The 16,028-nt window shown below is 46.6% G+C and overlaps 1 protein-coding gene across 2 annotated transcripts in view; it reads right to left on the reverse strand.

Moving 5' to 3' along the window:
- TMCO4 (transmembrane and coiled-coil domains 4) overlaps nucleotides 1–7,689 on the reverse strand; it is a 62,068-nt gene extending 54,379 nt beyond the window's left edge. Inside the window, exons 1-2 of one of the 2 annotated variants that reach the window (XM_075606035.1) lie at nucleotides 7,575–7,689; nucleotides 2,680–2,811 (exon numbers count right to left, since the gene is read on the reverse strand). In XM_075606035.1, coding sequence (XP_075462150.1) covers nucleotides 2,680–2,688 — 9 coding nt within the window. In that variant the 5' untranslated portion in view covers nucleotides 2,689–2,811; nucleotides 7,575–7,689. The remainder of the gene's footprint in view (nucleotides 1–2,679; nucleotides 2,812–7,574) is intronic. The other variant, XM_075606037.1, reaches the window with a different exon arrangement.
- Between the last annotated feature and the right edge of the window lie 8,339 nt (nucleotides 7,690–16,028).

Below are 16,028 nucleotides of genomic sequence, written 5' to 3' on the forward strand. Positions count from 1 at the left end.
GGCGGTGGGAGGGAGGCGGTGGGAAGGGGGGGTGGGAGGCGGTGGGAAGGGGGGGTGGGAGGCGGTGGGGGGAGGCGGTGGGAAGGGGGGCTGGGAGGCGGTGGGAAGGGGGGGGGAGGCGGTGGGAAGGGGAGGAAGGGGGGAAGGGGGGAGGCGGTGGGAAGGGGGGGAGGCGGTTGGAAGGTGGAGGGAAGGGGGGGGAGGCGGTGGGAAGGGGGGGGAGGCGGTGGGAAGGGGGGGGAGGCGGTGGGAAGGGGGGGAGGCAGTGGGAAGGGGGGGGAGGCGGTGGGAAGGGGGGGTGGAGGGGAGGTGAAGGTGGGGGGGTGGAGGGGAGGTGAAGGGGGGGGAGTGGAAGGGAGGTGAAGGGGGGGTGGAAGGGAGGTGAAGGGGGGGGTGGAAGGGAGGTGAAGGGGGGGGGGGTGGAGGGGAGGTGAAGGGGGGGTGGAGGGGAGGTGAAGGGGGGGTGGAGGGGAGGTGAAGGGTGGGAGGTAAATGGGGAGGTGAAGGGGGGGGGAAGGGAGAAGTGGAGTGAGGGGAGGTGAAAGGGGGTGAGCGGAGGTGATGGGGGGTGAGGGGTGGGTGAGGGGAGGTGAAGGCCGCTCACTCACCCGTCCGGCAGGTCCCACGTGGATCTGAGGCGGGAGGCAGCGTGTTGTGGCCGCTCTCCCGCTGTGTCCCGGGCGCTCGCTCGCTCCCCCGCTGACTGTAGCGGCGCCGGGGGGGGGGGGGGTATCGGGGAGACACTGACACTGGGGGTGAGGGGGGGGGGGTGGAGGGGAGGTGAAGGGGGGGTGGAGGGGAGGTGAAGGCCGCTCACTCACCCATCCGGCAGGTCCCACGTGGATCTGAGGCGGGAGGCAGCGTGTTATGGCCGCTCCCCCGCTGTGTCCCGGGCGCCGCCATCTTGGGCACTCGGCGCCGCGAGGCAGCCTGCCTGGCCACTGGCTGTTCCCCCGCCGGGGAGGGGTGAGTTGTAGCGCCGGGGAGGGGGGGGCATGTATATGTGTGGGGGGGAGAGGTGGGAGATATAGAGGGGGGGTCTCGCACGGCCGCTGACACTGGGTGGGGGGGGGGGGGGGGCGCTGAAGGGGTAATAATAGTGTGTGTGTCCCGCTGACTGTAGCGGCGCCGGGGGAGGGGGGGTCGGGGTGAAAGCGCGGGAGACACGGGGAGAGGAGGAGGTGCGCGCGGGTGCTGCTAACACTGTGAGCCCCGCTAATGTATGTAACAGTGTGTGTGTGTGTGTGTGTGTGTGTCACTGTGTGTGTGTGTGTCACTGTGTGTGTGTGTCCCTGTGTGTGTGTGTGTGTGTGTGTGTGTGTGTGTGTCCCTGTGTGTGTGTGTGTGTGTGTCTGTGTGTGTGTGTCCCCCCCCCTGTGTGTGTGTGTCCCTGTGTGTGTGTGTGTGTCCCTGTGTTCCCTGTGTGTGTGTGTGTGTGTCCCTGTGTGTCCTTTGGCCCGTCACTCCGCCTCAGGCCAATGAGAGGTGTGCGGGGGCGGGCGGGCCAAGGGACCAATGAGATTTCCCCTAGAGACACCGGACATCCAGGCAGGCAGGCAAACATACAGTGCTTTCACTAATATAGTATAAGATATATATATATAAAAATTATTACAGGTTTGAAGCAGGGGATCTCCGGAGCTCAACTGTGTTCATTTCAGCTCCGGGGACCCCCTGCTTCCAGAGGTAATTACCTCTGTAGGTGGTGGTGGTATCTCTGTGGAATTTAAAGATCCAGATCACGCCGGCCAATAGGAAGCCGCACCGGATGATGTCACAACTTGCTGTTGGCCCGGGTGACCCAGGACATTTATACACCGCCAATTAGATTCAGAAACACAGTTTCTCTGCCTGCAGAGATACTGGCGCCACTATGCAGAGATTCTTAAACAAACCAACTTTTCTTCACTAATCAACACACACAAATCTAACCCACGTCGACTCTTCTCTGTCTTTCACTCTCTACTCAAACCACCCCCAGCTGCCTCTTCTTCCTCCATCTCACCTCAGGACTTTGCCGACTATTTCAAGGAAAATGTGGATTCCATTCGTCAGAACATCCCCTCTGTTTCCTTCTCCCATCCTACAATGCTTCCTAACTCTCCTCCTGCCTTCCTTGACTCTTTTTCCACTGTCTCAGAGGAGGATGTGTCGCTGTTGATCGCCTCTTCTCCCTCTACCACCTGCCCTCTTGACCCCATTCCCTCCCATCTCCTAAAACCTCTTGGTCCTACTATAATCCCTACGCTCACACACATTTTTAACTCCTCCCTCTGCTCTGGAACCTTTCCATCCTCCTTCAAACATGCAACAGTTATACCATTACTCAAAAACAGCAAGCTTGACCCTACCTGTCTTTCTAACTATCGACCTGTCTCCCTCCTGCTTTTTGCCTCCAAACTCCTTGAACGTCTTGTATTCTCTCGCTCGCTCCACTTTCTCAACATCCATTCTCTCCTAGACACTCTACAATCTGGCTTCCGCACTGCTCACTCGACTGAAACAGCCCTCACTAAAATAACTAATGACCTCCATGCTGCCAAAGACAGAGGTCATTACACTCTGCTCATATTACTCGACCTCTCTGCAGCATTTGACACCGTGGACCACCCTCTTCTCCTTCACATTCTCCATACTCTTGGTATTCGTAACATAGCTCTATCCTGGATCTTCTCTTACCTCTCCCATCGTACTTTCAGTGTCTCTTCTGCTAACACCTTCTCCTCCTCCATAGATCTCTCTGTGGGGGTGCTGCAGGGTTCTGTCCTGGGACCTCTTCTCTTTTCTCTGTACACACTTGCTCTAGGCGACCTAAATCACATCCCTTGGGTTTAAATATCACCTCTATGCTGACGACACACAAATTTACTTTTCAACCCCTGACCTTACACCAGCTGTACAGACCAAAGTTTATGAATGTCTCCCTGCGATATCATCCTGGATGGCCCTCCGCCGACTTAAACTCAACATGTCAAAAACAGAGCACCTCATACTTCCTCCCAAATCTGGACTTACTACCTCCTTCCATATTACTGTTGGAAATACCATCATTCACCCAGTAGCCCAAGCACGCTGCCTAGGGGTCACACTCGACTCCTCTCACATTCTCCTCTCACATTCAAAACGTCTCTAAAACCTGTCGCTTTTTCCTCTGCAATATTACAAAAATACGCCCTTTCCTCTGTTGCTCGACTGCTAAAACTCTGACTCAGGCCCTCATTATCTCCCATCTAGACTACTGTAACCTCCTGCTATCTGGCCTTCCTGCCTCTCACCTGTCTCCCCTACAATCTATCCTCAACGCTGCGGCCAGAATCACTCTACTCTTTCCTAAATCTGTCTCAGCGTCTCCCCTGCTGAAATCGTTCTCTTAGCTTCCTATCAAATCCCGTATCACACATGCAATTCTCCTCCTCACTTTTAAAGCTTTACACTCTTCTGCCCCTCCTTAGGCCTTGGGCATGGTCAGCGCATAAGCTGATGCGCGCTGCTGCTCGGCACTGAGCCCCTGCAGCCGCAATGAGAGCGGCTTTAGCAGGGGCTCGCGCAAGCGTGCGGAAGCGTGTGTCTCACCGAGTCTTGAGATTTTCCTGCTTGCCGGAGCGCAGGGCCGGTCACGTGAGCGGTTCGCCCAATGAGGGCGAACCAGCTCCGTTACGTCACTGGCCCGCCCCCAGACCCGCCCCCGACACGCCCACGGATGACACGATGTGTAAGGCCAGGGAAAGCACCGCTTTCCCTGAGCCTCAGCGCGCCTCCGTCCGCATTTAATCACTATGTCCCAGGCCTTAAATCTCAGCCCTAATTTCTCGTTATACACCATCCCGACTCTTGCGTTCTGCTCAAGGATGTCTTCTCTCTACCCCCTTTGTATGTAAAGCCCTCTCTCGCCTTAAAACTTTCTCACTGACTAACCCACACCTCTGGAATGCCCTTCCCCTCAATACCCGACTAGCACCCTCTCTATTCACCTTTAAGACCCACTTGCTTAAAGAAGCATATGAGTAGCACCATGGCTAATACTATACATGATACAAAAAGCTGGGCCCCCTGCAGAAGCACTTACCAAAATGCCCTCCTACTGTCTCTGTACGTTCCTCCTATATACCAATTAGATTGTAAGCTCCTCGGAGCAGGGAGTCCTCTTCCTAAATGTTACTTTTATGTCTGAAGCACTTATTCCCATGACTTGTTATTTATATTATTTGTTATTTATATGATTACCACATGTATTACTACTGTGAAGCGCTATGTACATTAATGGCGTTATACAAATAAAGACATACAATACAATACAATACATACATTTCAGCGCCACTACCGGCGCGAAATCATTCTATTCCCCATCTTCCCTGCTGTCGGCCGGATGCACGCTCACTGCCGTGCGCGCGCGCGGCCCTTGTATAGAAGGGCTGACTAACCTCAGCCAATTATAAGTGCCGGCGCGCGCACGGCGTAGCACGTAGCGGCCACTATATAACAGCCCTTAGGGTCATTTAGTTAAACCCTTTGGCCAAAGTGTTATAAGCCTGCAGTCACGTCACAGCATACCGAGATCACTCCATCCCACTTTCCAAGTAGCAGTTTTTTTCATGTTCCTGTTATGACAGACTGCCATCACTGTGGTCATTCTCCCTCCAGCTGAGGTAAAAGAGAATTTTATCAGGTAGTGTTAGGACCTGCAAATTGGGTATGCCGTGACATGGCTGCAGGCTGATAACGCTTTGGCCAAGGGGTTTAACTAAATGACCCTTACTCATGAGAATATCAGCACTGAAGTATTGCAGTATGTATTTTGTCACATTGGATGTAGCATTGGGAATTTCTGTTTTTTGTTGTATGCATTTGGCCACGCTCAGTAGCTCTCCTTTTTGACACTATATATTTGCTTTATAAATGATGTGGTGGTTTTGGGGTTCTTGAGCTTGCTGGGATATTGCGTGTTTATAAATATATAGCCTTCACCATCTCCATAACCCAAGGGGTGGGCAACTCCAGTCCTCAAGGGTCACCAACAGGTCAGGTTTTCAGGATAACCCTGTTTCAGCACAGGTGGCTCAGTCTTCAACTGCACCACCTGTGCTGAAGCTTGAGGACTGGAGTTGCCCACCCTCCACTACGTATGCTATATAGTTACCCTGTGGCAGCTATGGAGATGTATTGTAAGCCATTAGCATATATCTAGTAGGATTCAAGAAGACATACACACTACAAAAGTTGTGTAAAAAACAGCCTAACATTTATAAGATAACATTAGTGGGATTGTATTTGTGATACATCTGGTGTTGTTTTAGACAACACTGAGGAAAGTAAAAGACAATAGGAAATTACCTTAAAGCTGCAGACCAAGCAATATCCTACGTGTGGTTTTAAAAAAAAAATTAGTTCTGTACTATGAGAAAATACTTGTAGCTTTTTCTTTTAGAAACAATTCTGAATTACATTTTTAATGTATTATAATGCAACAACCATTTTTTGTTTTTATAGCAACCATTTACAAAGTCACACCCCTTCCTCTTCTGAAACAGGCTCTTGCACACATCCCTTTTTGAGCCCTGTCCTCTCTCTAGTAGCAACCATTTACAAAGTCACACCCCCCTTCCTCTTCTGAAACAGGCTCTAGCACACCCCCCTTTTTGAGCCCTGTCCTCTCTCTGGCAGTGCACCAATTGTATCTAGTGACTGCCTGGTCACATGATCTTCCCCACAGAACTTTGCATCTTTGGTGCTCTTCTGCTGCACTGACAGCCATTTAGTGAACCCCCGAGCCAAATCTTCGCTGATCAATCACAGGAGAACGGATCGATCGGCAACTTAGCCAATTACTCATCATTGTGTGGATTGCATTGGTGCACATATTAAAAGGAAAAATAAATAAACAGCAGCTTGGGCTGCTGCTTTAAACGCTTTCAGGAAGTTCCTAGCGAAAATATTTCCTGCACTTTTGACCTAAGAAATTTCCATGCATAACATACTGTACTTTCTGCTCTTGCTCACTGGCTGATATAGGTTGTTGCAGGAGGAGTTACATACACAAAAGCGTGGGGAAAGTTTTACTGCACGGTTTCCCACTCCAGCGGCTGGAGTATAATTTGCTTCTACATAGACAGGCACCAAGTCCAGGAACAGACCGTCCTCTCTAGGCTGAGTCCCCCGTGGTCCCGGCGGTGTGTGCCGCACACATCGGACACTCACCTCTATCAGGCAGGCCCCGGTGGTGTCTGTTGTCGTGACTCAGCAGGGAAGACAAGAATTTTAGTCCCAGAGAGACACAAAGTTCTGATAGGTTATCATCATGTTAAGTGACTTAACATCACGTTAAGTGTATAGTGTATCGTCGAGGGTCAATAACATAAACGTGAACGCATGGTTTCTCCAGTAAAGAGCATTGCGTGAACTATATAACGACCGCTAGTGATAATGATATGCAAATGAGGCGTTGGCATAACATTGCAATTTCCACTAGTTATATCATCCCTAAATGTGGCGTTACTCACATCCGGACAGTAAAATAGGGCTTTTGCGGGGTCTGCATGGGTGGGCAACTCCAGTCCTTAAGGGCCAGGGTCAGGGTTTCAGAATATCCCTGCTTCAGCACAGGTGGCGCAATCAGTGGCCCAGTCTTCGCCTGAGCCACATGTACTGAAGCAGGGATATTCTGAAAACCTGACCTGTTGGTGGCCCTTGAGGACTGGAATTGGCCACTTCTGGTGTAATGCAACAGTTAGGCTGCGCTTATACAGCCGGCGACACGACCAGTGACGTCACCCGTCGCCATTGCAATGAGTTGTATTTGTAGTTTTGGCGCTGTCGCTGGCTGACGTAATAAAAGGGGAAGGCAGAGGCACAGAGAAGCTCCCGATTGGCCACAAGGGGAGGCCGTCGCCGAAAAAATCAAATATCAGTGACTACCAGATTTCTGGTAGCACAATGCATTTGTTTTGCCGCGACGGCGATGTCGCGTCGCCGGCACGATAAGTGCAGCCTTAGGCTTCTTTTAATTAACATATGGTCATTTCCTTCTCCTCTATCTCTCAACATCAGCACAAGCTCTATATGGGGGTTTCTAAAGAGTTGTCGCCAAGCCATGCTTATTAACAACCCCCCCCCCCCCCCCCAATTACCATACAACGTTGCGCTACAATAACGTGACATTACGCCTCTGCTAACGAGATGCAGAACAGCTGCCGCCTTTGCATTGAATTTATATTACCATTACCCTTATGTGATGACATGCCACACTTGTTTAGTTTACAGGATTACAAACCTATGGTTTATTTTTAATTGTTTAATAAACACTTATTGTAAAAGTAACCTACTTCTCTTCCATATAACAGGATATATTTATTCCAACCTACAGAAATAGATTTAAAAAAAAAAAACATATCCTTTCCCACAGTAAGCAGCACTATATATATATTTACTTGAGTTATTTTCACATCTCCCTGGCAATTCACTGGTTATTTTGAATTAACCCCTCAGCTGCCAGGCAGGCCTTCAATGCATTGCAAAGCCGTCCCGGCGGGGTTATATATCCCTTCTGTGTCCCCTTTCACAACACACCCTGTTCTTACCGTGTCTCCGGTGCTGAGAGGCGGCAGGAGCTTGGTGTTTCCGCTCCGGTGACAGTCCTCTCACCGAGCCAGCCCAGGCCGCATCTACGCAACCAGCGCAGTCCTGGCACTCTTCCCACTACGCTTCTGGAATACCAATCCTACGCAGCCAGCGTACTTGGGGCCCCAGCACGCGCTGGCTGCGGTTACGCTAAGTGCGCAGCTGCCGCAGGCGGACAACGTTCTTGAATGGCAGGGATACGTAAAGTGCGCAGTGAGCTGGCAGGCGGACTTTGAGCTTCCTAGCGGTTGCCATGGAGACAGATGGCTGTTTAGGTTCAGTCACAGGCCCTCATTTACACAAAGCTGCCATGTGCTCTATACCTGGCCCGTTATCAGTACACCACAGATAAGTTCATGTTTGTTTCATGAGAACATTATAAGATATGTTATTTTATTTTTTTAAGTCATAGGAAAAAGGGAGCAGGCACATTGCTTTTAATTTGATTTTCCATTCATGGTAAAACTAATATACTAAACACACTTTAGTATGGCAAAGTAACATTTCAATCAACAAAAATCACAATGCTTAAAAAAAAAAAAATATATGTTATCATTAAATCTGATGCTGGAGTTTGCAACATTATTGCTACCGGAGGACTGATACCTGACCCATATTAGGGCCATATTTACTAAGCCGTTCTAAGGGCTGCATCCACAAAGTTTAATCAGGGCTCATAACGTGACGTTATCTAAAACAGTATGTTCCCTGAGGTTAACGCGTATCCTCAAAGTTACGTACATGTAACAACAACGACCGTTCTAAATCTTATTCACATAGATAGTGCAACGTAATGCTACAATAACGGGATATTACATTTATGCTAATGAGATGTATGTAACGGGTTTTCTGGACTGGCCTGACCCACCCAATCTCATATTGGCCCCTGTGATCTAACCAGTCCCCATTACAGTGTGATGTCTGGTGGTGCACCTGTTGGCAACAGGACTCCTGAGTCTCCCACATGATGGTGTGTGGGGATTTGCCAACCCAGACAAGCAGCTGAGGTAGTGTGCTGAGTCCTACCTATATCCAGTGCAGCGCCTCCACCTCATCAGGATCCCTTCTCTTGCTTGGGGATGGTCCTGGTGAGGAACTCCTCTGTGGTGCACCCCTCTGTGTAATCACTCCACACATACACACGAGGGTATAGTTGAACAGGGACATCTTTATTGCACACACGGTGGGCTAGCCGCCCTTCACAGTCGGTGTAATCAGCCCGACATGTTCACCGTGCTCCCCTTTGAAAGGTTTGCTCTGCCCTTAATAGGTGGGTTCCTTTATCTCCCGGATAGAGATAATTCCTGTGCCAGGTCCCTGGTCACAGGCTCATAGTTGTCCTCCAAGCCTCAGTCCAGACTTGCTCCTTAACCTTTCTTTAACACCTCCTCCACTAACAACTGGTCCACTATATGCACACTCCACTATCCACTAACTTTTGAACAGTGCTATGCCTTATATCTCCAGGGGGTGGGCACATCTCTGATGTCACTAACCGTGGATACACAGCATGTTGTCACTTCCTATGGGACATATGACACCTCACCAGGGTGTGAGGGCAAACCTCCACCATGACTACTGGCAATCCTGCATATTTACCAGGTTTACTGCCAGCATGAGAAAGAGATATGTACACCAATTTTAGACATGGCTACATGTAGAACAGACGTTTTATTGTAACAAAGTTGCTTTATCTGCCAATAACGGTACGTGCTTTCTCCTATCCAATAAGTTTAACTCAAGGTGAGAAAGTGGAGAGTGAAATAACGCTATGTTAGTTAAATTATACCTGTGCTGTTACACCCAGTCAGACCTGGAAACGTTCGTTGTTGCTAGCGTACACCTTTCAATAACATTTTATGATCTGTCAATAAAACTGGTATGATAGGTCTTCACATTGATTATCTGTCTTTACATTGATTATTCACACACCAAAGTCTCTCTCATTATCAGAGACACAAGAAGAGTATGGTCCTGTGTTAACCCATAGAGTAGAAAGAAAAAACGAATAAAAAATAAATCAGGTAAAGGTTTTACCTTTATGGTTTGATTGATGTTAAAAAAAAAAGAGTGCTAATTTTGAGGACCACTCAGGGCCCTTCTACAAGCAAACATGTAATAAAGCCATGCTAGCTTCGTTTCTTAGTGGAACTGAAAGCTTGCACTCTTTTAAAACACCATTTAGCCACTGAAGCAGGGATGGCCAACTACAGTTCTCAAGGGCCACCAACTGATCAGGTTTTCAGGCTATCCCTGACCCTGTTTCAACACAGGTGGCTCAATCAGTTGCCCAGTCAGTGACTGAGCCACCTGTCCTGAAGCAAGGATATCCTGATAACCTGACCTGATGTTTGCCTCTTGAGGACTGAAGTTGGCCATCCCTGCACTACAAGTATCACTTTTGGACTTCTGGTTATGGCACGCTGGAGCTAAGTCAGGTGTGAGCAGAGCTCCACTGCCAAACGCAATTGGTTCTCAACCTCTGTCTCCTCTCCGCAGATGTCAGAACCGACCAAATTGATTAGCAAGGCAAACTAAAGACCAGAAATACAGTGCATCCTACGAGGATGGATAAATACCTGAATATTCCCGGTAACAGCATGCCACAGCGACATCCATGTGCAGACATGGCCGGGGTGAGGCTGAGGCCTCGCACAGGGTAGAAACGAGCGCGCTGGTGCTCGAGCGCCGTGACGTCAGGTGTTCATGCTGATTGGGCGATTCCTGGCAAGCTACTTGAGTGCTTAGGGGGCCCGTGCCGGAGGGCGTACCTGTGACGTCACGTGAGCGGTTCAACCTCAATGGCGGAACCATGCACATGACCAGGGCAAGTGCTACAAATACGAAAATATTTGTCTCGCCAAGCATCGTGCCTCTGCGCGCTCACGTGCATGTGCACGCGCGCACAGCATGGACCCAACAATTTACTTTACTTTAATTGTTTTGATCACGTGCTTGCAAGCAAGCTCTCAGCCTGGCGCGGCCTAAGATGGTGGATGGGGAGAACAGTATCTCACAGGAGAGTCACTTCTGCAGTAACAGTAGTGGAGCCTATGTTCCCAAGCCAAACATCTCAATTAAAGAAGGTAATACTTGATATCAAAGAGCATGTTGCTAAACTGAACCAAGACCTTCTAAAGAATGAGCAAAAGCTAGGCGAGATAGTCAGGGCCACCAACATGGGGGGTCTGCCAGGGCTGGTGTCCCGGGCCTGCTTGCTGGGGGGGGCTTGGCCGGCGCTGCAAATTTCCCCTGACCTCTGACCAGGCCCTGCTGCCGGTCGCGGCCAGGCCCAGCTCTCAGCTGCCTGTAAGCTTATTCCTCTCTGTATCCCATGCCGCCAAGCGTCCATTGCCAGCGCGCAACGTGGCCTGGCCTGACCCAAGGTAAGTCTGTATTTTTATATGTATTGGGGGGCTTGGGGGTATTTTTATATGTATTCAGAGGCTTGGGGGAATTTGTATATGTATTGGAGGCTTGGGGGTATTTTATTTATGTATTGAGGTGCTATGGGTTGGGGGGTCCTGCTCCTTTCATTTGTCCTGGGCCCCATGATATGTGTTGGCGGCCCTGGAGACAGTTGATGATATTACAGCTCTACAAACTCTGACAGATAACCTGACCAACAATATAAGACAACACTACGAAAAATCGATGATTTAGAGCAGGGGTGGCCAACTCCAGTCCTCAAGGGCCACAGACAGGTCAGGTTTTAAGGATATCCCTGCTTCCGCACAGGTGGCTCAGTCTTCGACAGGGATATCCTTAAAACCTGGCCTGTTGGTGGCCCTTGAGGACTGGAGTTGGCCACCCCTGATCTAGAGAATAGATCACGAATAGATCACGAAGAGACGAATAGATCACTTCCAGAAGATATAAAAGGGGAACATTTATTTAATTTACTGGCACGCAAATTGTCTCGGAAGCTAGGCCTTCACTCAAAATCCCAACCACTGACAACAGATCACACAGAGTGCGACCACTAAGAAGTAATGAAGAAGTAAAACACCCTGGACAAGAACAGAATCCCAGTTATGAGCACTCAAAAACCCTACCGTCCATCTTAATCATAGACTATACACTCATAGATAAAACATAATTTCTATTTACATCCTATTGAAAAGAGATATAATATATGGGCTCCAAAATTAAGAAAGTGGAACTGTTATAAAGGGTTAAAAAAAATGTGCTGGCTGAGGTCTCAATAGATACGTAATATGACTAAGGGTGCAGATAAATACTGCAAAAATCAATCCCAGGCATAGGTCATAGATATGTCAATGTCAGTGTAAAAAGTGGGTAGATAATTCTTTCAGCCATGTGTATTACCCCTAAATGGGTTGAAAAATACAGCATAGCCACATTCAAAAGTGGACACTGACAGATAGATACTATGACAGATGCCTAGTGTCAAATAATAACTGTATCCTTATTGTAACCCTCTGGGTATCATGGATCTCTAGTGCCCAATAACTTATTATTTAACTGCCCTTCCTAACAAGGCAGATCGTCCTGTATTATTTAGGCATAGAGGGGAGAGGAGGTACGGAGAACTAGCCAAGCAGTCAGGGGGAAGAATATTGATCAATACTGATTGTTGCCTTGAAAAAGTGTGGCTACCGTGTGCTAAAGAAAGGTGCAGCATTATAATTTAAAAGTAATGCTTGGAGTGGACTTTAATATCACTGACAATGCTAAATTGGAAGAGAAAAGCTCCAAAACACATAAATAACGAAAACCTGCGACAGATATTACATACATCAAAAAACATGTAGAACTAACTGATGTACAGATGCAGCGGCCGTTATTCGAACATATCACGGAGCCGTTTTCGTGTGCGCTGCTGTACTCCATGCGGCCAATCACGCGGTTGCTTTGTTTGAATATCATGGATTCCGATTTCTTTGGGTACAATTCTTGGCGTTTCCGTGGCAGGAATGAATGAATTGTAATGTGTACAGTACAGTACTGTGTCAATTTGCAGGTGTTTAAAAACCAGAACACTAAAATGTCATTTTCTGCACTCGATAAAAACGAGTCAACACGCGGTAATGGCGCGCCATGACATGGGTATTCCGAGGTGTACAACGCGTGATATCTGTATGGAGCGCGCTATACTCTGGAGAAATGGATTCCCTGTGTATATCCAAAACGCACATCTCCTTGTCATGAATAGATTCTTTCCCAGTACAAACGCAGTTTTTCCGCAGAGTCACGGAAGCTAAAATTGAAACTGTAACCCTGTCAGGTCATTTTCAAGTTACCTTCAGTATCAAATGAAAGCAGATTCTGGTAAGTTTAATGGATTCATGCATAATTTGTCTAAACCTTGAAATGAACAATAACCAGCATTAAAAAAAAATGACAGTTTCCTGTTCTGGAACGCAGGAAAAAGCTGTTTTGAGAGGCGAACTAATATCTTACGCCGTAAGAAGAAAGAAATAAACAAATTAGGATTATTTAAAAGACCATAATAAAAGGACTAAAATGTAGGCCTTCTTAAAAACTCACATAACAAAACAGAACAAACCAATGTAATTAGAAAGCAAGAAGGAATATGAGTTATTATTACACAAGAAAGAAGAACTGAATAGCTAATTTGCAAAGTACTGTATATATCTTATTAGACATGGTAATAAGATCAGTGAACAATTATGTAATATGTTAAAAGTAGACAGACCCAGAAACTTTATTGAAGCGTTGATGGATGAACGCGGTGAAATCCAACACACAGCCAAGCTAATTTCGGAGATACCGGGACAATTTTACAGTGGGCTATATTAAATGGATCAAATAAATGTAAGTGAAAAGAGTAAATTCTAGGAAAATTTTACGTGAATGTGCTCACAAGCGATATTTTTATTCGCTGTACGCTGTACGGTGGAGGGTTTTTGTCACTGTTTTATCTACTGTAATAAAAATGGCGGGGATATTAAGTATTTTAATCAATCTGGTACTTCAGGGGTTAACGTTGGTTAGAAATGGTGTTAAACAGACAATAATTGTTTTTATGACAGAGTAAGACCATTCCTGTGTCTGTGCTTATCTATAAAGAGGGCTTATTTGGGGGGCTATCACTGATGGTCCACTATAAGTGAAATATGTATAGGTGAGAAGGCTATAGCCGATAGCCAGATCCTGGGCTGTCAGCCTCAAAGAAAACTGTAACATGCTTGAAATATCCCCCTGTGCGGCAGAGAGAGAGGTGACAAACAGGTCACCACTTAGCAGGAGGGCTGTATTAAATATAGGATATCATGGGATGACATAGTTAGAAGAATAATGTATAGATATTCGAAACAGTTACAATTAGATGGGCGGGATAAGGCCAAACACTTGATGTTTCGGAAGTGACAAGGGCGAGATATCCGTTTGTCGCTCTAAATTAGGGGCAAGCCGGCCAAATTAGTATTTTTACATTCAGCAAACACGCTTGAATCTATTGATATGACTCGCATCTGTCTAAGTATTAGAGAATTTAAAATATTAGGGGGCCTATGCAGAGAGCAGCGCTATTTCGAAATTCGCCATTTTTTGGAGAAAATCGCGCAGAAAGCAGCAGAAAATGGCGAGTTCCGAAAAACGCGCCAATTTTTCTTTTCTATTTGTAAAACTCGCCTCGCGGCTGGCGAGAACCTCAATCTCGCCAGTTTTAAAAATATCCTAATGCAGAGAGGCGCGAACGGCATCTAGCGGCTGTTCGCGCCAATAAAATGGCGCGATTGTCTCCTTTTTGCCTCGCCAGAAAAAATTGGCAAGAAGCTGCCGCTCGCGGCCATTGCAATGGGGAAAAAAAGGCGCGAATTTGTTTTAACACGTTTCTGAAGCGCGCATCTCGCCAATTTAAACTCGCCACACGCATCCATGTTAAACATAGCAGAATTCGCACTTTTCTGCATATGGAGAATAAAACTCTCCAAAAAAGCTACTTTTTAATAAATTCGCCAATTTTAAAATTCGCTGCTCTCTGCATAGGCCCCTAGGTCTTTTATATATTTAGTCAGACTTTTAAAATTCAAAGAAAATAGTTTTTTTTTTCTTAAGTCATAAAACTATCTGCCAGAGTTAATTTACGACAGGGTTGAGCTTATGTTATTTCAATGGGGGAAAAAATAGTACATAAGTCTCACCAAGGTAGTATGAAAATCCGAATTCAACAGAGGTGATTTTTGGGATCAGAACACGTGAATTCTCTTTTATTCCAGTGTCCTCTCTGGGACAGGACCTATGACATATGGTAACGTGCTGTATTATTTATTTATTTATTTATAAAATATTTTACCAGGAAGTAATACATTGAGAGTTACCTCTCGTTTTCAAGTATGTCCTGGGCACAGAGTAAAACAAAATAATACATGGTTACAAATACAGTTACATACAGTAAATGAACAAGGATTAGGAATATGGATTAGGATTACTGTTTATGTTTATCCTTTAATTTTAAGAAACTGTTCTGCATTAATTATAACTTTATGGGCCTCATGCAGTAAGCGTTGATAAGGATTTTTTCGGCATTTTATAGCCAAAATTGGGTTTGAGATTCAGTAAGCGCCGATAAGTGCTTGATTTCGGCAGGTTTCGTAGCCGATAATTTTGTTATGGCCAGTTGGCTGCCGATAAGCCTGTTTTCGCCACTGATCGCCACTTTTTTAAATCGGCTGGATTCAAAAACCAAAATCAGCTTATCGGGGCTGATCGGCACTACGAAATTGAGATGTTATGGCCAATTTCTCCCGCCAACTAAAGTTGGCAGGTTGGAGGGGAGAACGATCGCTAAGGCTGCCGGAACGGCACTTAGAAAAAAAAACTCTTCTGTACATCAATGGAGTCAATGGAGCGGGGACGTATAACAGTATAGTACTGTTTACGTTTCATTGCTCACAATACAAACGTCATTTGCATTACAGTGTGGGGGGCATTCCCTGCATTGTGTCACAGCTGACGTGTATTATTTGCATAACATTGTACTTTTACATGTTTTCATCATTTGCGTGTCACATTACTCATCATGTGATGATGTGTCAAGGGAAAATACTATACTTAACTCTTAAAGGAGGACCTCCCATCATATCACACATTTTACTGAAATGAGCGACAATTATTTACATGATGTTACACATGTCACACATGTCACACATACACCGTATATTCATGTTCCTTTACATTACACAATGCTTGTAATGTGTGACGCATCTTTAAACGTTCATGTACATCTTTATTCTCATGTTTACATCTAGTTTTGGTCCTCCCTATTTTCATGACGTCACTTATTGGACGCTCAATCACATTGCATGTTTACATTGTAACCGTTGCATTACAAGCACTTCAACCTAACTTCTACACACATGTACAGTAATTAATCATTGTGACACCTTGTAAACTCATTCTATAGCAACTATCCTCATTACAGAAAT

Source organism: Ascaphus truei, chromosome 6 (assembly GCF_040206685.1).
Source record: "Ascaphus truei isolate aAscTru1 chromosome 6, aAscTru1.hap1, whole genome shotgun sequence".
NCBI classification, from domain to species: Eukaryota; Metazoa; Chordata; class Amphibia; order Anura; family Ascaphidae; genus Ascaphus; species Ascaphus truei.